Source organism: Anomaloglossus baeobatrachus, chromosome 7 (genome assembly GCF_048569485.1).
Source record: "Anomaloglossus baeobatrachus isolate aAnoBae1 chromosome 7, aAnoBae1.hap1, whole genome shotgun sequence".
In the NCBI taxonomy this organism is placed as follows: domain Eukaryota; kingdom Metazoa; phylum Chordata; class Amphibia; order Anura; family Aromobatidae; genus Anomaloglossus; species Anomaloglossus baeobatrachus.
Genome location: NC_134359.1, coordinates 100,719,258 through 100,741,900, shown reverse-complemented (window position 1 = coordinate 100,741,900; position 22,643 = coordinate 100,719,258). Strand labels below are relative to the sequence as shown.

Genomic DNA, 22,643 nt, shown 5'->3' with positions numbered 1-22,643 from the left:
TAATTTGTGTAATTAACAGCACCTGTAACTTACCTGTGGCACCTAACAGGTGTTGGCAATAACTAAATCACGCTTGCAGCCAGTTGACATGGATTAAAGTTGACTCAACCTCTGTCCTGTGTCCTTGTGTGTACCACATTGAGCATGGAGAAAAGAAAGAAGACCAAAGAACTGTCTGAGGACTTGAGAATCCAAATTGTGAGGAAGCATGAGCAATCTCAAGGCTACAAGTCCATCTCCAGTTTAAAGCCTATGGCACTGTGGCTAACCTCCCTAGATGTGGAAGGAAAAGAAAAATTGATGAGAGAAATCAACACAAGATTGTGCGGATGGTGGATAAAGAACCTCGACTAACATCCAAACAAGTTCAAGTGTCTCTGCAGTCCGAGGGTACAACAGTGTCAACCCGTACTATCCGTCGGCGTCTGAATGAAAAGGGACTGTATGGTAGGATACCCAGGAAGACCCCACTTCTTACCCCGAGACATAAAAAAGCCAGGCTGGAGTTTGCCAAAACTTACCTGAGAAAGCCTAAAACTTTTTGGAAGAATATTATCTGGTCAGATGAGACAAAAGTAGAGCTTTTTGGGAAAAGCCATCAACATAGAGTTTACAGGGATAAAAAAGAGGCATTCAAAGAAAAGAACACGGTCCCTACAGTCAAACATGGTGGAGGTTCCCTGATGTTTTGGGGTTGCTTTGCTGCCTCTGGCACTGGACTGCTTGACCGTGTGCATGGCATTATGAAGTCTGAAGACTACCAACAAATTTTGCAGCATAATGTAGGGCCCAGTGGAGAAAGCTGGGTCTTCCTCAGAGGTCATGGGTCTTCCAGCAGGACAATGACCCAAAACACATTTCAAAAAGCACTAGAAAATGATTTGATAGAAAGCACTGGAGACTATTAAAATTGCCAGCAATGAGTCCAGACCTGAATCCAATAGAACACCTGTGGAGAGATCTCAAAATGGCAGTTTGGAGAAGGCACCCTTCAAATCTCAGGGACCTGGAGCAGTTTGCCAAAGAAGAATGGTCTAAAATTCCAGCAGAGCATTGTAAGAAACTCATTGATGGTTACCGGAAGCAGTTGTTCGCAGTTATTTTGGCTAAAGGTTGTGCAACCAAGTATTAGGCTAAGGGTAGCTTTACATGCTGCGATATCCGGCCCGATATCGCTAGCATGACACCCGCCCCCATCGTTTGTGCGCGACGGGCATATCGCTGCCTGTCGCGCAGAAAATCGCGCACCCCCGCCACACATACTTACCTGTCCTTCGACATCGCTGTGACCGGCGAACCGCCTCCTTTCTAAGGGGGCGGTCCGTTTGGCGTCACAGTGACGTCACTAAGCGGCCGCCCAATGTAAGCGGAGGGGCGGAGATGAGCGGGACGTAACATCCCGCCCATCCCCCTCCTTCCGCATTGTGGCCGGAGGCAGGTAAGGAGATGATCCTTGTTCCTGCGGCGTCACACGTCACGCGATGTGTGCTGCCGCAGGGACGAGGATCACCTTCGCCCCTGCGACAGCAGCGATAATTGGGAGTGGACCCCCATGTCAACGAGGAGCGATTTTGGACGTTTTTGCAACGATCCAAAATCGCTTTTAGGAGTCACACGCTACGACATCGCTACAGTGGCCGGATGTGCGTCACAAAATCCGTGACCCCAACGAGATCGCTGTAGCGAAATCATAGCGTGTAAAGCCCGCTTAAGCGTGCCAATACTTTTGTCTGGCCCATTTTTGGAATTTTGTGTGAATTGATCAATGATTTGATTTTTGTTTCATTCTCTTTTGTGTTTTTTCATTCCAAGCAAAATAAATGAAGATAATAATACCAAAGAATTTGTGATTGCAATCATTTTCAAGAAGAAACTGAGTATTATCTGACAGAATTGCAGGGGTGCCAATACTTTTGGCCAGCACTGTAGGTATGTTCTATACATGAACTGTTGGAAACCCGCAAACAAACAGTGACATTTCAGGTTGTGAGGTAGCAAAACACGAAAAATGTCAAGGGGGAGGGGGGTAGGTGGGTGAATATTTTTGCATGGTACTATGTTTCATGTCAGTTAAAAGATGGATTGGTGATCACTAACAGGTTAAGAATATAGATTTATTTATATATTTTCCTAAATAACATCTTTTTCTGGCAGCCCATTTGGATAAATCATTACTTGTGGCAAGTGGAATTATATTGCAAAGGATAAATATCACATAACTATGTAGGATATAGTGTAATATCTGTGGTTAGGGTTTTTTTCATCTAGCCTATGGCTGAGAGGCACTATTTATTTACAGCACCCTCCATTTAGGGGAGATATATGCGCAACACCTGGCGTCTGCCGGTACGTACTTAAGCACTTCCTATTAAGGGGTAAGCCCGGGTCCCCCCTGTGGTCCTGTGGGTCCACTAATCCTGTCCACTACCCCTACACCGCCCGCAAGCGTTACATATATAACTTTAGCTCAATATACTAATATAAACTGATACCAGCATATAGTACAAGCTGTAAAATTTTGCTAATTGTTGATGACCTTCGCAAGTCGCACCGGTTTAAAAAAAAAAAAAAAAGGACACAAACCGTATTTCTTTTCACAAACCCTAGAAATAAGTGCTCAATTTTAATGGTCTGTCCAGGAATTTCTGGATGATTAGCCATCTTGCGTGAAATAGATGCAGACTCTTCAATAAAACTTTACAGTGTCTTGACCAGATCTGTGCTTTGCAGGGAAATTGTCTTCGAGTGCTTGACACTTGTTTTCTCATGATTGGCGGGCTCATTGTGATTAGACTCTGTAATCAGCAGCTGATATACCCTAACAACATACCGTCATTTATTAAGATGGGAAAACCACTTCAAGCTCTTGATATTCTGATGATCTCACTATTAAATCTTTCAGAAATGTATGGCACTCGCCACTTGAATGGGCACTGACAATTGTAAAATGTGCCACAATCATCATCATATATTTCAAAAGCATAATATTTTGAGAATGAAACCTGATTGTTGAGACCTGTTGTTACACAAAACACCATTAGACACATTCGATGATGCCTATGCGCATGTGAGCTGTTGTGCATTTAATGGGCAGTTCAGCTTTTCCAGAAGAATGAGGCAGAACAATCATATTACAGCTAAAATAAATGTTGCAGAGATGCTTGACTTCCATGGCCATCTGCTGCTCTGTAAGTGAAATGAATCAACGTTTCTTTTGTAATAAAACACATCAAATAGAAGCAACAATAGTTGAATATGAAATTGTTTGTTTGGAACAAGAAGATGGGCAATTTCATCTTTCATTTTGCTTTCGTTGATTTGGCTTTCATATGCTCTTTCAGAATATTAGCTTGAAGCAAGCATTAATTAAAAGAAAAGCTTTATATGTTAGAATAAATATAGAGTAGTCTGTGCCGGGACTACAGCATTACATACACCTTCAAATATATTCATTATTTCCTATTATTTTTCAGTTATTACCCCATGAACTGATACTAAATCCTGATGAAGGAGATGAAATCTCCGAAACGAGTTGTTCAATAAAATTGTTAGGGTGAACTCTTACAAAGGTTCATGAGTTGCCTGCTCCTGACCTAATTAGAGTGGATCAAATGCATGAATGGAAGAATCCAACACCAGAGAATGGGTCAGATGTGAAATCTCCCCTTGATCAAAGATATGGCACCAAGAGAGAGAGATTTATTCCAAGACCATGGACTTATATAAACTTGGAAAAGGGGCATAGTCGGCTCTACTGTGGGCATTCTTGGATGTGTCCATTGGTTAGTGGTTGGTCATTGGGCTGATCCATGGGCCGGTCAGTGGGTTGGTCCATGAGGTCACCAATGGGGTTGGTGCATGAGGTCATCAGTGGGGTTGGTCCTTTCCTTATATCATAATCCTCTTACATCTGGACATTCCTTGCATACCAGGGCAGGGTGTAAAGAACAGGAAACGGCAGCCATCTTTGATCTGTGTCACGTGTATATATCGGAACAAATTATGTAAGGTGAAATAATGTTTCATAAGCGATTTCCCACAAACCCCTATGTCAAGAGGTTAATTAAGTATTTGATGGAAAGGCCCTCCTCAACAAAATCACCACTAAGGTATCCTTGGATTATCCTTATTTTCACGACAGCACAGCATTAACCCTTTCCATTACTGATTTACAGTCTACAATATGACGTAGGTGTAATGATAATATTAGCAAATACTTCTAATTAGAAGTGTAGTATAGTTCTTTGATGTTACTTATTGTTCCTTAGTGATAGCACTTCTTACAAGTACATTCTTTTAGTAAACTAGATGGTTTAACCTCCTAATATACTAATGTATGGTCAAAATGGAGAGATCTTTCTATACTTTGTTTAGAAGAATAGTCAATAGAGATGAGGGAATAAATACAAATGGAGATGAACTCAAATCGAATTTTACAAAAATTCATATTTGTTAAAATGCAGATTTGTTTTGTAATTCACTTTTGCTCAAATTCACCAAAATGGTGTCCGGCTGACCGTCATTGTGCTGAATCATAAAGGGCCATCAAAAGGTTCAAAATAAATACACTTACTCATTTACTGCTCATGTGCCGCCACCGTGCCAGCAGCCGGCGCTACTCGGATCCGGGCCTTCAGGGGTGGTGGCTCGAGGGTCTCCGGACCCGGGGGTCTCGCAGACACGCCAAATAAATGGGGGGGGGACGTAGATGTACGGGCTGGGGCGTATTAAGTTTGTGACACCACCCACGGTGTGTGGTGAGGTGTGACACCACCACTGCTGTTATGGGGCACCCGGGGGAGATGTTGCACAGCAAGTTGTTAACCCCTCCATGGGCAGGGATGGTGGCCCAGGGGGCCCAGTGTCTGGGTGCAGGAGATAGCGACCGCAGGGAGCGTTGGTGTATTCACTGTTAATAAACCACACGGGTCTCTGGTAAACCAAGGTGATGGTGGCCGGTGCCACGGCTGGTTGCATTTGGGTCCCCCACTCGGCTAGTGGTCTCTATCCTTTTCCTCTGCACTGTTTGTGTAAGGTGGACTTTCCCAGTGTGAAACTCAGGAGTCCGCTCCCAGCTGGATGTGGCCTAAGGAGCCATGCCTGCAGATGCTGGCCCGTGGGATCTATGGGCCCTGGCGGTGACCTCTTATCCCTATCGGTGGGCTGTTGTCTTCTATGAGGGACTTTGGGTGGGACAGGACCTCTAGTCCTGGCCTCAATCCGTGAATTAACCAGTCCGCTTGGTTCCGGTTTCTGACTTCAGGGTCCGAGTACCCCCCTTTGTGCTACGGTTTCCAGGTCGGTTCCCTGTGTCGGTACCGGCGGGCTACAACCCTGTCCCGGTCCACCTCGGTTCTGCCGAGCCGTCTTCCTGTCTCCTGCTGATGGAGACCACCGTCTGTTTCCTAGCCAGTGGCACCAGGGCTCCTACCCTGGTACCGTTCAACTTGAACTCTCCTGCTGGAGCTACACTTAGCTCCAGCCCACAATCCTCTCCAAACTGAACTTCACAGCTTTTCTCACTGTTTTCCTGCCCCGGGCCGTCTAGACCCCTGGGTGGACGTGTCCCAACTGCCTGGTCACGCCCACTGGTGTGTCTGTCTGTCCCTAAGAGGAGGTGACTAGGGTTTCTGGTCGGCTGTGTGTTTCCTAATGAGGGAACGGTGTTATGCAGGGGCCTAACTGTGACTACTTGGTTTTGCCAGGGCATCACATTCACCTCTCCAGGCCTTCTGCTCCTCACCATCCCTTGTCCAGTCCTCTTCACATATTCTTATCATAGCTGCTCGCTCTAATATTCCAGGCCAGGACTTCTGGCTTTGGTGAGGCCTGGGACAGTTCTGCATATGTGCGCAAGGTCACAATGTCACAATACGTGCCATGAACTTGCGGGCTTCATCAAAGCAGAAGTTCCGACCTTGAGAAAGCTGGAAGAAAATGTAGGTAATAGGATTTTATCCTAATAAAGGATTAACAGATTTGCGTGTAAGTGCTCACCTGGATCAGTTGTGAGTAGCCACAACCACTGTATGAGCGTGTAGAGAACGACTGCCGCGGTCCCCAAACGGAGAGTAATTCACAAGCTGGAGAAGAAAGGGTTAACTTGCGCTGCCGTGGAAAGTCTGAGCCAGTCATAATACCATGATTGCAATTTATTTCTATGCGCTTCGGAGATAGAATATCTCCTTCTTCAGGAAATTAACATCTGTGCCTATCCTGAAGAAGGAGATACTCCATCTCTGAAACACGAAGAAATAAATCCCAATAAAGTTATTACGACTGTCTCAGACTTTCCATGGCAGCGCAAGTTTTCTTCTGCAGCTTGTGAATTAGAAGTCTCAACCTAGCATCAAGGGGCCTGGGATTTCAGCATATTGATATATTGAGGACTGGATAGGGGATGGTGCAGAGTGGAGGGGCCAGAGAGGTGAGCGGTAAGAGGAGTATAACTATTTTTTTTTTTATCTTTTACATATTATGTTTATTATGCTCTGGAGTAAGACATATTGAATTCATGGAGAATAACTTTGCTGCTAATTGGATTTCCTGGGAAAATCGCTGCAATCTGGCAAATTCTAATTTTAGGATATCATTTTGTGACTAGCTCCAATTATTTGTATAAATTCTAATTTTGCCAAATCTGCTCATCTCAAATAGTGAAAATATTATTTAATCAGATAAAGAAAATGTACAGATGCTGTTACCGTATATGTCTCATAATGTGTCCTAAATACTGACCTTATCCCCCCTTTATTTTCTTAGTGGCACAAAGTTGGCAACATGTTCCGGTGATTCAACAGTCCGCATATGGGACTTTGCCAAGTCCGAGTGTATCCTGACATTGGAAGGACATACACATGCAGTCTGGGGCTGCTCCTGGCACACGTGCGGAGATTTCCTGGCTTCCTGTTCCCTAGATAACAACAGCAAAATATGGGATCTCAACAGGTATTTTTAATATTCAGCCTATACAATGGCTTTTCTTCATATGCATTCCTTTTATATCATCCTCACTAGATACAATATAAATAGCATCCTATGCCAAATCCTATAAATGTCTAGTCTTTAATGCTCAATGCCTCAAAGTATGGAGTTCTTAATGTTTCCTATATTGCGTTGTATTTTTAGTAGCAATGATTGAGAGAAGCTCCATCTGTTGGCCCACATTTTCACTTTCCTATTATGTTAATATAGGAATCTTTTCCCTTTAGCTGCAGGTGTTTGGATAAAACCATTTTATATTCTCTAAAAATGGAGCATAGGAATATAATCTTTGCATTCAAATCTTAAAACTCGATAATATATATTTTTTTTTAATTATTTTTTTGATACGCAATAAAGTTCACAATATATTACAGTTTTTCTTTTTTAAATATCAACTTTTGGAGCAAAAAAAATATCATATTTGTGTCTCCCCCAACTTTATTCCACTTTTATATATGATCCTACGAATATACTGTATATAGAAGACGACCGCTGTCATTAACAGGTTAAACATCGAGGTCTCCTCAGTGTCCTCCCGTGTAACTTGCTAAGGGTGGAATTTATGATTTATACTTCTGCCTTGTGTCAGATTCCTTTGCTAGCACTGATTGACGTGTGTCCACCATTATTGACGCATTGTTAAAAATGTGCCCCTCAGGCGGGAGCTACATCACAGTTTTGGTCGTATGGTCAAAAATTGCTGTATGCTGCTGCTACATCACAGCATAATTGACGGGAATAGATGTAATTCCGGCGTCTCTGTAGAGACACCGACTTACTCATCGCCCTAGCTGGGTCGCGTCCTACCCCGCACTTACCTGGCCATCCACCTGTGCTGCTGCCTCCTTCTTTTCCTGGGCCCTGTGCATGCCACACAAGGTTCCCAGGGGTGCACCTCTTAAATGGCCGGTGTATTATTTCCATTAAATGCCTCTATCGCTGAGAGGCACAGTGTATTTAAGTCATCCTCCCTTTAGGGAAGGTGCCTGTACAACACCTTTAGTTAGTCAGTCAGTCTTCAATCTGCTACCTAGCTAGTGGTCAGGTGCTGAGCTCCTGTCCCGGTATCCCTGTGTCTGTCTCCAGTACCTGCCTTCTTATACCTGTCTTTCCCTGTCATGCCCACCATTCCTGTCCATACCCATCTGTCCAGCCTGCCTCAGTCATCCCGCCTGTACTTGTGTCTATACCTGTGTCCGTCACCTGTACTGGATGTCAGCTACCACAGTCCCGGTCACTGCCATGGGAGTGTTACCTGGCGTCCACCTTGTGGTGGGCGCTTAATTAAGCCCTTCCCACTAAAGGGTTTAGGTCCCCCACTGTGGTACATTGGGTCCACTAATCCCGCTTGCTGCTCCTACACCGGCCGTGAGCATTACAATCGAAATGTTACCTTGATATGTCGCAAAAAGTCAGAATGTTTTACAGTATTTGCAATGTGCTTGTCACCGTCGCACACCTTGCCGGTTATAGACACCTACCTTTCTGGTTGGAATTCAGCCCTTCTTACCTGCATTAATCTGCAATGTAGCAGCAGTATAGAGTGATCTGTCAACTTTTACTGAGACCAAAATAATCATGTGGGCCCAGCCTAAAACAGTGGTCCCCTACACTATAAGTTAAGGACACAAGAAAGATGTGTGCCGGGTTACATTTATTTCTCCGCTTCACATTGTTCCGTTACCTTCAAGATTAGTATGCAATTCCCTTTTGGGCTAATTTTTCACCGTAAGCCCCAGTTACAGTGCAGTACTTATACCTTGTTTCTTCATTGGCGAAGATGCTGCCGATTAGAAATCCCTTGGTCTTTTCTTTTAGATGACACAATTGTAGCCTCAATCACAAGTAGCAAGTCTGTGTCATGCTTTCTGACAGCGAAGGTTAAAATGGCTCAAATCCACAATGACCTTTTTCTCCTCTTGCCTCTTCTCAGTAAGACATTCAGGAGGGAGCTTGTAAGTGTCATCCATCAAATGGAAGATTGTGAGAAAACATAATAAAACTTTAAAATACCAAAGGTGCTCGGCAGCATATCACAGCCGCACCGGCAACTGTCTCTCTTCCAACAGGACGTGATAAACAGTAAATAAGAAATAGCCACTAAATAACTGCCTTAGTGAGCGTAATCTCTCTCCTCAGCAGCTGAAAAGAATGTCGTATTTCATCAAGGAGCTCATTTCATAGTATGATAACGCTCAGCTCCTTCACAACAAATATGCCATTTCTTGCCAGGGCTGCATCTCACCAATACATATAGTGGCGTGACTTTAGAGCTGCCTTTCATGATTGATGGAGAAACAGGTTACCCTTGCCGAATACTAACATAGGACGGTTCATTGGTGCTGTTTATGTCTCTGCAACCTCTGATTAGTCTTAGGCGGGCTTTGCACACTACGACATTGCAGGTGCGATGTCGGTGGGGGTCATTCGAGAGTGACGCACATCTGGCGTCGCAGTCAATATTGTAGTGTGCAAATCCTTTTTGATACGATTAACAAGCACAAAAGCTTCGTTATCGTATCATCGGTGTAGGGTCCGACATTTCCATAATGCCGGTGCAGCGACAGGTACAATGTAGTTCCTCGTTCCTGCGGCAGCACACATCGCTGTGTGAGAAGCCACAGGAGCGAGGAACATCTCCTACCTGCGTCCCGTCTGCAATGAGGAAGGAAGGAGGTGGGCGGGATGTTTACATCCTGCTCATCTCCGCCCCTCCGCTGCTATTGGCCGCCTGCCGTGTGACGTCACTGTGACGCCGCACGACCCGCCCCCTTAGAAAGGAGGCGGATCGCCGGCTAGAGCGACGCCGCAGGGCAGGTGAGTGCATGTGAAGTTGGCGTAGCGATAATGTTCGCTACGCCAGCAATCACAAGATATCGCTGCTACGACGGGGACGGGGACTATCTCGCTCGACATCGCAGCATCGGCTTGCGATGTCGCAGCGTGCAAAGTACCCCTTAAGGAGGACAAAACAAGGTGTAACTTGAGTCTTGAGTCTTAATGAACTACATAATCTGATAATCTTTCTTTTGCCATAAGATCACATCTTGTTTATGACAATCCTTTAATTGCCGTTTCTTTTTTCTTACTTCTTTGATCACCATAGTCTAATGTGGAATACCATAGTAGAATGAAAGTTCATTGCATGAATTTAGGGGTAAAAAAACATCTATTATCTCCATTGTGCTTTGCTTAGAAAATATTTATCCCCATATTGCCGGGATTTTTTTATTTTATATGCCTTTAAACTGACCTTGTCACCTTATTCGTGCTGCAGGAACCACGGTGGCACGAGTCAGAGCTTGGCTACTCGATATATTTTTTCCTCTGAAATGCTTCAGCATATAAGGGAAAATACACTTTGAATATTTGGCCGGGGACTATAGCTGGAGATGAGATTAGTCCAGCTCAGCCCGAGGCCAGATTCTATTAGTGTTGCTAGAGGTGATTGACATGTCTCTCACTATAGGAGAGACCTGTCATTCCCCTACATGAGCGCTGGGAAAAGCTGACCAGGAGCAGAGTGTTATTTCTAGCTATGCTCTCAGGCAGGATCCTTAAAGGGAATCTGTCAGCAGGTGTTTACTCCCCCATCTGAGAACAACATGTTATAAGCAAAGAGATCCTGAATCCAATGGTGTATCACTTAGATTACTGGGTGCAGCCTTTCTGACACAATCAGAATTTTTAGATTGAGCCAGAACTGACAAACCAATGCATTAGAGTTTAGCGGGCTTTACACGCTACGATATCATTAATGAATTATCGTCGGGGTCACGGTGTTTGTGACACACATCCGGCTTCATTAACGATATTGTAGTGTGTGACACTTATCTGCGACCTTAAACGATCATAAAAACAGCCAAAATCGTTTGCCGCGGAGAAGTCGTCCTGAAACAAAAAAATCGGTTTCTGTTTACTAACGATATTGTTCCTCGTTCCTGCGGCAGCACACATCGCTGTGTGTGACCCCGCAGGAACGATGAACATCTCCTTACCTGCCTCCACCGGCAATGCGGAAGGAAGGAGGTGGGCGGGATGTTATGTCCCGCTCATCTTTGCCCCTCCGCTTCTATTGGACGCCTGCCGTGTGACATCGCTGTGACACCGCACAAACCGCCCCCTTAGAAAGGAGGCCGTTCGCCGGCCAGAGCGACGTCGCAGGGCAGGTATGTGCGTGTGACGCTGCCGTAGCGATAATATTCGCTACGGCAGCGATCACACAATATCGCACGTACGACAGGGACGGGTGCTATCTCGCTCGACATTGCTAGCCGATGCTAGCGATGTCGCAGCGTGTAAAGCCCGCTTTTTTGTCCTTCCTCCCTGAAGAGACAATTTGAATATTATCCAGGGGAGCATTGCAGCTATAAAGGCCCCGTCACACACAGAGATAAATCTTTGGCAGATCTGTGGTTGCAGTGAAATCATGGACATATTGTTCCATTTGTACACAGCCAAAAACCTGGCACTGATTGTCCACAATTTCACTGCAACCACAGATCTGCTGCAGATTTATCTCTGTGTGTGACAGGGCCTTAAGACTCCTCAAAACTGACAGCCAGATTGGTTTGTCAGTCTCCGCAAGGAGAAACATTTGCCCCTTAAACCCCAGTAGAGCTTCTCATACAGCCAAATCAGATCTCATATTTTGCACTGATGAGGGACAATCATCCCGAAATACTGTGTCTGCAAATTGAGGTTGTGATCTGTCATAAATCCTGGGTCATATAAAAAGGCTCGTTAAAGGGCCACTTTTGACTTTTAGGATTGCTACTTCCAATAGGTGCCACTAGAGTTTGTCTCCTTCCTCCCTGAAGAAATAATTTATATTTATATATTATTTGTATATTGACAGTGGAGTATCAATCAGAGAAGGGGGCATGCCGAACTGCCATGCTCGTGACATTGTAGTTCAGGCAATGATAATCTTCTGCTTAATCATAGCAAATAAACAACAGATCGGACCTTGACAAAACAGGTCCTCCTGAATTCTCTGTTTTCACCCTTGCAGCATGCTGTCTTCAGATTACATAGCAAAAATCTGCTGACAGATTCCCTTTAAAGTATACTTCTCTGAAACATCAGAGCATTTTAGAGAAAAGTATATTTGGATGCAATAGTGCAGCCAGGCTCTGACTCAGTGTGTGGTTTGGGTACCATGAATCTGGTGACAGTTTCCCTTTAAAAGAAGTCCGTCAGTATAAAATGAGAGTGATAAGGGGTTAAGTGCAACTTTCCGCCACCGCCTTGTTATACATGTACACTTTACAGGAGCCACAGCTGTCAATCAAGGAAGAAGAGGCAGAGGCACATGTATATCAGATAGGTGGGAAGATGTACTAAGTTGCAGTGAGCACCTCATTAGCATGTTTTAATTGAAAAATGTTTTCAGGGGCTATGCTTAGTTTGGACACTCATTTTTTTGCTGTCCCTTTATAGGGAACCTGTCAGGCCCTTCATCTCATCAAACATTATGTTTTAGAGGGGTTTTTTTTTTATAATAAAATTACATTCACATGCACATAATTGTGAAAATCATTTTAGATTCTGCTACTTACTGTTTACAAATGAGTCCAGACTCTCGAAGTATTTGCATCCCCCAGACTAATCTGAGCTCCATAGCTACAGTCACGACTTTCTGTGTGTGATTGACATTCCCTGCACTGCTGGCGACGTCTCTTTAAAGGGAACCAACCAACAGGATTTTCATATATAAAGTAAAGCCAGTGCTATACTGGCACTAGGATGCTGAATGTAAGCATAGCTTTTGTTCTGAGATTGGATGGTTTATTTCAGAAATATGTGCAAATAAAGTTCCAGCAATGCACTGCTATTTGATTGACAGGTGCAACAGGAAGGGAATATGTGGGTCGTGTCTTGCTATATATTCTCGCCCCTGTCTGCTGCCTGGCCTTAGTAGATGCTAGACTGTATGGGCTCCTTCCAGGTATGAGTCATTTCTGTTACGTGATATGGGCATGTTTCGAAATGCAGCCCATACAGTCTAGCATCTACAGAGGCCAGGCAGCAGACAGGGGCGGGAATAGATAGCAAAACCTGACCGACATATTCCCTTCTTGTTGCACCTGTCAATCAAATAGCAGTGCATTGCTGGAACTAAACTTGCACAGATTTCTGAAACAAAACATCCAATCTCAGAACAAAAGCTATGCTTACATTCAGCATCCTAGTGCCAGTATAGCACTGGCTTTACTTTATATATAAAAATCCTGCTGGTTAGTCCTCTTTAAATCTAAGTTTCTTGCCCTCTGTATTATACTCACCATCCAGCGGCTTCATCTTCTAGTGCTGCTGCTTTGGTTGTTCTCCTGTGATTTGTTACCTGACAGTTGCTTCAGTGTTTCATGAAGTGCAGTGGCGGAGGTCACAACTCAATACAAGTCTATGACAGCATCATAATGGCCTTGTTCTGGCTCTCATAAACTTGAATTGTGAGCTTATGACATAACTTTTGACTTCTGGCCAATTAAAACACCGTTTGCACAAGATGGCGCCACGAAACCAGAGCAACACTGAAAAAAGGTGAAGACACCGAAGGATGACCTCAGTATATGACAGCGAGTAGATAACTTATGATATCATTAATGAATTATCGTCGGGGTCATGGTGTTTGTGACGCACATCCGGCTTCATTAACGATATTGTAGTGTGTGATACTTATGTGCGACCTTAAACGATCGCAAAAGCGGTCAAAATCGTTTGCCGCTGAGAGGTCGTCCTGAAACAAAAAATCGTTTTATTCTTTTTAAAGATGTTGTTCCTCGTTCCTGCGGCAGCACACATCGCTGTGTGTTATACCGCAGGAGCGACGAACATCTCCTTACCTGCCTCCACCGCCAATGCGGAAGGAAAGAGGTGGGCGGGATGTTACGTCCCGCTCATCTCCGCTCCTCCGCTTCTATTGGACGCTGACGTGTGACGTCGCTCTGACGCCACACGAACCGCCCCCTTAGAAAGGAGACGGTCCGCCGGCGAGAGCGACGTCGCAGAGCAGGTATGTGCATGTGACGCTGCTGTAGCGATAATGCTCGCTACAGCAGCGATCACACAATATCGCCTGTACGACGGGGGCGGGTGCTATCACGCTCGACATCGCTAGCATCGGATAGCGATGTCACAGCGTGTAAAGCCCGCTTTAGATTTAAAGCACCACTCCAGCATTGAAAATAACAAACGCTGGAGTGGTGCTTTAAGCGATTAAACAATCATCACTGGTTCAAGGACCCTAAGAAGACCAAGGTAACAAGGTGAAAAAAAAAAAAATATATATATATATATATATATATATATATATATATACAGTCATATGAAAAAGTTTGGGCACCCCTATTAATGTTAACCTTTTTTCTTTATAACAATTTGGGTTTTTGCAACAACTATTTCAGTTTCATATATCTAATAACTGATGGACTGAGTAATATTTCTGGATTGAAATGAGGTTTATTGTACTAACAGAAAATGTGCAATCCGCATTTAAACAAAATTTGACTGGTGCAAAAGTATGGGCACATCAACATAAAAGTGACATTAATATTTTGTAGATCTTCCTTTTGCAAAAATAACAGCCTCTAGTCGCTTCCTGCAGCTTTTAATGAGTTCCTGGATCCTGGATGAAGGTATATTTGACCATTCCTGTTTACAAAACAATTCCAGTTCAGTTAAGTTTGATGGTCGCCGAGCATGGACAGCACGCTTCAAATCATCCCACAGATGTTCAATGATATTCAGGTCTGGGGACTGGGATGGCCATTCCAGAACATTGTAATTGTTCCTCTGCATGCCTGAGTAGATTTGGAGCGGTGTTTTGGATCATTGTCTTGCTGAAATATCCATCCCCTGCGTAACTTCAACTTCGTCACTGATTCTTGCACATTATTGTCAAGAATTTGCTGATACTGAGTTGAATCCATGCGATCCTCAACTTTAACAAAATTCCCGGTGCCGACATTGGCCACACAGCCCTAAAGCATGATGGAACCTCCACCAAATTTTACTGTGGGTAGCAAGTGCTTTTCTTGGAATGCCGTGTTTTTTTGCCTCCATGCATAACGTCTTTTTGTATGACCAAACAACTCAATCTTTGTTTCATCAGTCCACAGGACCTTCTTCCAAAATGTAACTGGCTTGTCCAAATGTACTTTTGTATACCTCAGGCGACTCTGTTTGTGGCGTGCTTGCAGAAACGGCTTCTTTCGCATCATTCTGCCATACAGCTTCTCCTTGTGCAACGTGCGCTGTATTGTTGACCGATGCACATTGACACCATCTGCAGCAAGATGAAGCTGCAGGTCTTTGGAGGTGGTCTGTGAATTGTCCTTGACTGTTCTCACCATTCTTTTACTCTGCCTTTCTGATATTTTTCTTGGCCTGCCACTTCTGGGCTTAACAAGAACTGTACCTGTGTTCTTCCATTTCCTTACTATGTTCCTCACAGTGGAAACTGACAGTTTAAATCTCTGAGACAACTTTTTGTATCCTTCCCCTGAACAACTATGTTGAATAATCTTTGTTTTCAGATCATTTGAGAGTTGTTTTGAGGAGCCCATGATGACACTCTTCATAGGAGATTCAAATAGGAGAACAACTTGCAAGTGGCCACCTTAAATACCTTTTCTCATGATTGGATACACCTGCCTATGAAGTTCAAAGCTCAATGAGGTTACAAAACCAATTTAGTGCTTTAGCAAGTCAGTAAAAAGTAGTTAGGAGTGTTCAAATCAAGAAATTGATAAGGGTGCCCATACTTTTGCACCGGTCAAATTTTGTTTAAATGCGGATTGCACATTTTCTGTTAGTACAATAAACCTCATTTCTATCCAGAAATATTACTCAGTCCATCAGTTATTAGATATATGAAACTGAAATATCTGTTGCAAAAACCCAAATTGTTACAAAGAAAAAAGGTTAACATTAATAGGGGTGCCCAAACTTTTTCATATGACTGTATGTATATATATATATATATATATATATATATATATACTAGCTGTACTACCCGGCTTCACCCGGGTTAATAACTACTTTTAACAAAATAGAATGTATTAACAAAATGTATTCTGAACACAAAAACACAAAACAAATAGATAGAAATGTAATTCTTAAAAGGCAAAAACTAAGCTAATAGAAGCATTTCTCAACATATATTTTAACACCACAGATATTCCACACAGATTTAACTAAATTGGCCAAGTAATGTGCTCCGTCTGTCTCTTTCCCCGTCTGTCTCTTACCCCGTCTGTCTCTTTCCAGGTCTGTCTCTTTCCAGGTCTGTCTCTTTCCAGGTCTGTCTCTTTCCCCGTCTGTGTCTTTCCCCGTCTGTGTCTTTCCCTGTCTGTCTCTTCCTCCGTCTGTCTCTTTCCCCATCTGCCTGTCTCTGTCTGTCTCTTTGTCTGTCTCTTTCTCTCTGTTTCTTTCCCCATCTGTCTCTTTCCCAGGTCTGTCTCTTTCCCCGTCTGTCTCCCCATCTCTTTGTATGTGTCTTTTCCTGTCTGTCTCTTTCCCTGTCTGCCTGTCTCTGTCTGTCTCTTTCCTTGTCTGTCTCTATTTCTCTGTCTCTCTCCCCATCTGTCTCTATCAAGGTCTGTGTCTTTCCCCATCTATCTTTGTCTGTCTCTCTGTTTGTCTCCTTCTTTCCTGTCTGCCTGCCTCTGTCCCTGTCTGCATGTCTGTCTGTCTCTTTCCCCATCTGTCTCTTTCCAGGTCTGTCTCTTTCCCCGTCTGTCTCTTTCCCCGTCTGTCTCTGTCTGTCTCTTTCACCGTCTCTTTCACCGTCTGTCTCTCTCTGTCTCTTTTACCATTTGTCTCTGTCTGTCTCTTTCACCGTCTGTCTCTTTCCCCGTCTGCCTGTCTCTGTCTGTCTCTATCTCTCTGTTTCTTTCCCCATCTGTCTCTGTCTAAGTCTGTCTCTTTCCCAGGTCTGTCTCTTTCCCCGTCTGTCTCCCCATCTCTTTGTATGTGTCTTTTCCTGTCTGTCTCTTTCCCTGTCTGCCTGTCTCTGTCTGTCTCTTTCCTTGTCTGTCTCTCTCCCCATCTGTCTCTATCAAGGTCTGTGTCTTTCCGCATCTATCTTTGTCTGTCTCTCTGTTTGTCTCCTCCTTTCCTGTCTGCCTGCCTCTGTCCCTGTCTGCATGTCTGTCTGTCTCTTTCCCCATCTGTCTCTTTCCAGGTCTGTCTCTTTCCCCGTCTGTCTCTTTCCCCGTCTGTCTCTCTCTGTCTCTTTCACCATTTGTCTCTGTCTGTCTCTTTCACCGTCTGTCTCTATCTCTCTGTCCCTTTCCCTGTCTGTCTGTCTCTCTGTCTGTCTCTCTCTATCCGTCTCCCCACCGACATCTTATTACCTCACATATAAGCTTCTTATACTATGAATGTCTTTTGCTCCTATAGCAGCCAATCACAGCTCCTACTAATAACCTGTAGTTCCAAGCTCCATTTACTTTAATGGAGCCATGTTTCTTGGAGAGTAACTGTAAAGCGCAGGGTTACATTTTCCTGTCAAAACATAGTATACGACGTTCCCTGGGTCACATGAGGTGTCTGTGCAAAATTTTGTGATTGTAAATGCGACGGTGCGGATACACTTTTCATTTCACTTTTTCCCCATTATGTAGATAGGGCAAAATTAATTGGTAAATTGGAACGTGTGGGGTTAAAATTTTGCCTCACAACATAGCTTATGATGCTCTCGGGGTCCAGACGTGTGAGTGTGCAAAATTTTGTGGCTGTAGCTGCGACGGTGCAGAGGCCAATCCCGGACATACACACACACACACACACACATACACATACCGTACATACATACACACATTCAGCTTTATATATATATATATATATATATATATATATATATATATACACATATATATTGTGAGACTCATGTGGGATTAGTGGATGAGGGCAGGTATATCTCACCCCGGTATCGGTCCTATGTGACTTAAGGTCCAGTCACACTAAGCAACTTACCAGCGATCCCAACAACGATAGGGATCGCTGGTAAGTTGCTAGGAGGTTGCTGGTGAGATGTCACACTGAGACGCTCCAGCGATCCCACCAGCAACCTGACCTGGCAGGGATCGCTGGAGCGTGGCTACACGAGTTGCTGGTGAGCTCACCAGCAACCAGTGACCAGCCCCCAGTCTCCTAGTTACAGCACACATCAGGTTAATTAACCCGATGTGTGCTGCAGCTAAATGTGCACAGAGCAGGGAGCAGCGCACACTGAGCGCTGGCTCCTTGCTCTCCTAGTTACAGCACACATCGGGTTAATTGCCTGATGTGTGCTGCAGCTAAATGTGCACAGAGCAGGGAGCAGCGCACACTGCTTAGTGCTGGCTCCTTGCTCTCCTAGTTACAGCACACATCGGGTTAATTGCCTGATGTGTGCTGCAGCTAAATGTGCACAGAGCAGGGAGCAGCGCACAATGCTTAGCGCTGGCTCCTTGCTCTCCTAGTTACAGCACACATCGGGTTAATTACCTGATGTGTGCTGCAGCTACATGTGCACAGAGCAGGAGCCGGCAGCACAGGCAGTGAGAGCGGAGGAGGCTGGTATCAAAGGTAAATATCGGGTAACCAAGGACAGGGCTTCTTGGTTACCCGATGTTTACATTAGTTACCAGCCTCAGCAGAAGCTGGCTCCCTGCTCACTGCACATTAGTTGTTGCTGTCTCGCTGTCACACACAGCGATCTGTGCTTCACAGCAGGACAGCAACAACTAAAAAATGGCCCAGGACATTCAGCAACAACCAACGACCTCACAGCAGGGGCCAGGTTGTTGCTGGATGTCACACACAGCAACATCGCTAGCAACGTCACAAAAGTTGTTCGTTAGCAGCGATGTTGCTAGCGATGTTACTTAGTGTGACGGGGCCTTTAGCCTGGTCAGGATCACCTGGTTACTAATGGATTAATGGGAGGTGAAGGACTGATGTAACAGGAGTCTGAGAAGTTGGCGGAGGGTCTCCAGCTGGGAACACAGAACGCCTGTCTGTGTAGGAGACACTTGTGAGTGGGAGCAGTGCTTTATGTCTGTATGGTTTAGCTGGAAGGGAGAAGCCCTCCAGTTGGTAGATAGGATATCATCCTGTATAGTTAGCGCCGGACAGGCAAGGATTTATTTTGTTGGTGTTTTTCTTTTGTTTATTCTTCACTGCAATAAACCTGACCAAGCGTCAGTTACACCCTGAATTCGGCTGTCTGCCTGAGGTGAATACGTGCCCTTTGAACCCAGCAAAGGCGATCCCCGAGCGTGTTATCACTATATATATATATATATAATATAATTTTTTTCCCCCATAAAAAAAAAATGAAAAGAGACACCATAATAAGAAAAATAGAAAATGCGACAATTGCATCTTTTCGATAACCACTTCTCCCTAAAAGTAATACAATAAAAAGTGATCAAAACGTCTGACGGATTGGAAAATGATATCAATCAAAACATCAGCTCGTCATGGAAAAAAAGAAGCGCTCACACAGTAATGGAAAAGCAAATACAGTATACGTTTAAAAAAAATAGTGGCATTAACCTTTTGAATTTTTTTACCACCTAGTAAAAAAAAGAAAAAAAAATGCAATATGGGTACGGCTGTAATCATACTAGCTAGGAGGATCAGTTTTCCAGGTCACTTTTACCATAAGCGGGCTTTACACGCTGCATCTCGCTAGCGAGATCACAAGTGATCGTACCCGCCCCCGTCGGTTGTGCGACACGGGCAAATCGCTGCCCGTGGCGCACAACCTCGCTTACCCCCGTCACACGGACTTACTTGTCCTGCGACGTCGCTCTTGCCGGCGATCCGCCTCCTTTCTAACGGGGCGGGTCGTGCGGCGTCACAGTGACGTCACACAGCAGCCGTCCAATAGCAAAGGAGGGGAGGAGATGAGCGGGACGTAATATCCCACCCACCTCCTTCCTTCCACATTGGCGGTGGAGGCAGGTAAGGAGATTTTCCTCGCTCCTGCGGTGTCACACACAGCGATGTGTGCTGCCGCAGGAACAAGGAACAACATCGCTAATTAGAAGAGAATGATTTTTTGTTTTAGGACAACCTCTCCGCGGGAAACGATTTTGGACGCTTTTGCGATCGTTTTAAGTCACACACAAGTGTCACACACTGCGATAACGTTAATGACGCCGGATGTGCGTCACAAACAACGTGAACCCGATAAATCATTAACGATATCGCAGCTTGTAAAGCCTGCTTACAATTAACACCGTGAAAACCACCCCCCCAAAAAAAAACGGTAGAATTGCATTATTTTTCACCATTTCACCTCTCTTGGCATTTTTTTTCACATTATTTAGTACATTGTATTGTAAAATGAATAACATTATTCAAAACTACAACTTGTGCTATGGAAATCAAGCCCCTATACAGCTGTGTTGACAGAAAAGCATAAAAGTTATGGTGTTTGTAAGAAAATGAAAAAATGAAAGCGTAAAAACGAAAAATTGACCAGGAGTAAAGAGGTAGAAGCGTAGTGGGACCTGAAAATTCCCTATAAGCCCTTAAGAAATATTTAAATGACCGTGCAGTATTCTATGCCTGGCAGTCAGTCTCACCAGACAGTCAATACAGATATGCTTCCTCCTTTCCTTGAGGTGAGTGAATCTTATTATTGATCATACACTCTACTGTATATAATGACATCAAGTTAATTCTTCTGATACTCCCTGAAGAAGCTGCAATTGTTAGTGATATCCAACACATCAACCTATCCAACACTCTAACCTTTACTTTCAGCCATGTACAGTAGTCGGCTCCTTCTATGATTGCCATTGGGTTGTATTGGACATGCATCTCATCTGTTGTTGCATTGAGATTTCAACATTTCTTTCTTATTTAGGTGTAGTATAATGTTTCTTAGGTCACCTTATATGTTTCTCTAGGTATGTTTTAAGGTTTCATGCATTGGCCTATATTATATTCTATATTTGCATAATTATTTCACTTTACCATCTATTGCGACTTATTACATACTTTGCATTTCACCAGAAATGGAGAAAAAAAAAGAGGCATGGACCTTATATTCAAATATTATACATTGATCCAATGCTGCTAGGAAACAATTTATAAAATTGAACATGAGGTACTTAGCTTAACATTCTGATCAGACTGTATTAAGCCCACTACCATGTTAAGGTGAACCTCTCAGTGGGTCCCTAGCCATGCACTAACCACCAACAGTGCACGACCTGGGCAGGTAACCCCCATGACTCTAGACTACACCACTTCACAAGCATAGCTTCACAGCAACAATGGCTGCCACACAGAACCAGCACCAAGTGAATAGATCTAAAAACCCCTCACCTTCCACAGGTTCTCAGATTTGGCTGAAACTAAAAAGAGGTGGAACTCCTCTACAGTCCAGACCCCAGTGCATAATAATGAACTCTAACCACTTCAACAGCTTCTACTGCTCTTTGCCCATATTCCAGTCCTTCGCACCTCTGTGATATCGCACTTCCGGCCTAGTGTTCACACTAGGGCCTGCTTGCAGCCATACTGTCATGCATGTGACTAGCAGTGTTTACCTAGTACCATGTAAACCCCCAGAAGATGCTACAATACATAGCAGACACAGGGGTCACGATACAACAGAGGTCCCTGCCGCTAGGGAGAGGGGTGAGGGGGCATCTCCTGAACTCACCTCAAGCAGACTCCTTTGCTGCCTAGCGTCCCTATACAGGTTCTTTCAACCTGTTGGCGAGCGGGATACCTTAGACCCTCAGCTGGCGCTAAACTCACCCTGCCTAGTGAGCAGGCCAGCGAGATTACTAAACCTGCCAGTGCCACAATTTAGAGATATAAGGAAAGGAATACAAACAGGGGAAATGGAAATGCAAGGAAAAACACATTAGGCCGCTACAGTGCAGCAAACATCACAGCTGCACATAACACGACAGACTTATTCCAGAGCAGGCTCCCTCCAAAGTGGACCACATAGAAATGAGGGATTCAGTTGCTATCACCGGCATCATGTGATCAGATCACATGACTTATATAGGGAAGGGGAGTGAGTTCAAAGAGCCACACCTGAAATTGGCAGTTACAGCCGTCAAGCAGTCAGGAAATTAACCCTTATAGCACCAACAGCACCACAAGCAAGGAGATGTTATCAAATAACAGTAGTGAACCTGCCAGCAGCAAAGCACTGTGACCTTCTGACACCGAGCGAGATACACTCATGACACATACGCTTAGAGTGACCATCGGACGGGAGATGCTGTACTACGGAAGCTCGGAGAACCAGGCAAGGAGCATCAGGGTGGCCGGAGAGGTGAGCAGAGAGGTAAATATATTGGGGGTCTTTTTCTAATTTTTTTCCAACCCTCTTCTGTTCAGCCGCCATTTTGCTGAATTCATATGGAACAAATTTTAAAAAAATCTGATTCTACATAATGCTGATTTATGTCCAATTCAGGTAAAATTAAATTCTGCTCATCTGTAGTCAATTACCTGCTCTATTTGTTACTGGGTATTTGAGTGCTTGGGGTCCACTTTCCTTACGTTTTGGGTATATACTTTAAGGATATTTATGAAGGTTCTGCCGTAGATGCATCTTTATTCAGTATACATGAAAAACACAGTTTAGTGGTCCATTTATCCAGAGTGACCAAAATGGTAAATTGAGA

The 22,643-nt window shown here is 44.2% G+C and overlaps 1 protein-coding gene across 1 annotated transcript in view; it reads left to right on the top strand.

The window, feature by feature from the left end:
• The window catches only part of SPAG16 (sperm associated antigen 16), a 1,446,914-nt gene that overhangs the window by 681,048 nt on the left and 743,223 nt on the right, over positions 1-22,643 (top strand). The window contains exon 12 of the mRNA XM_075317532.1: positions 6,763-6,948. Coding sequence (XP_075173647.1) covers positions 6,763-6,948 — 186 coding nt within the window. The remainder of the gene's footprint in view (positions 1-6,762; positions 6,949-22,643) is intronic.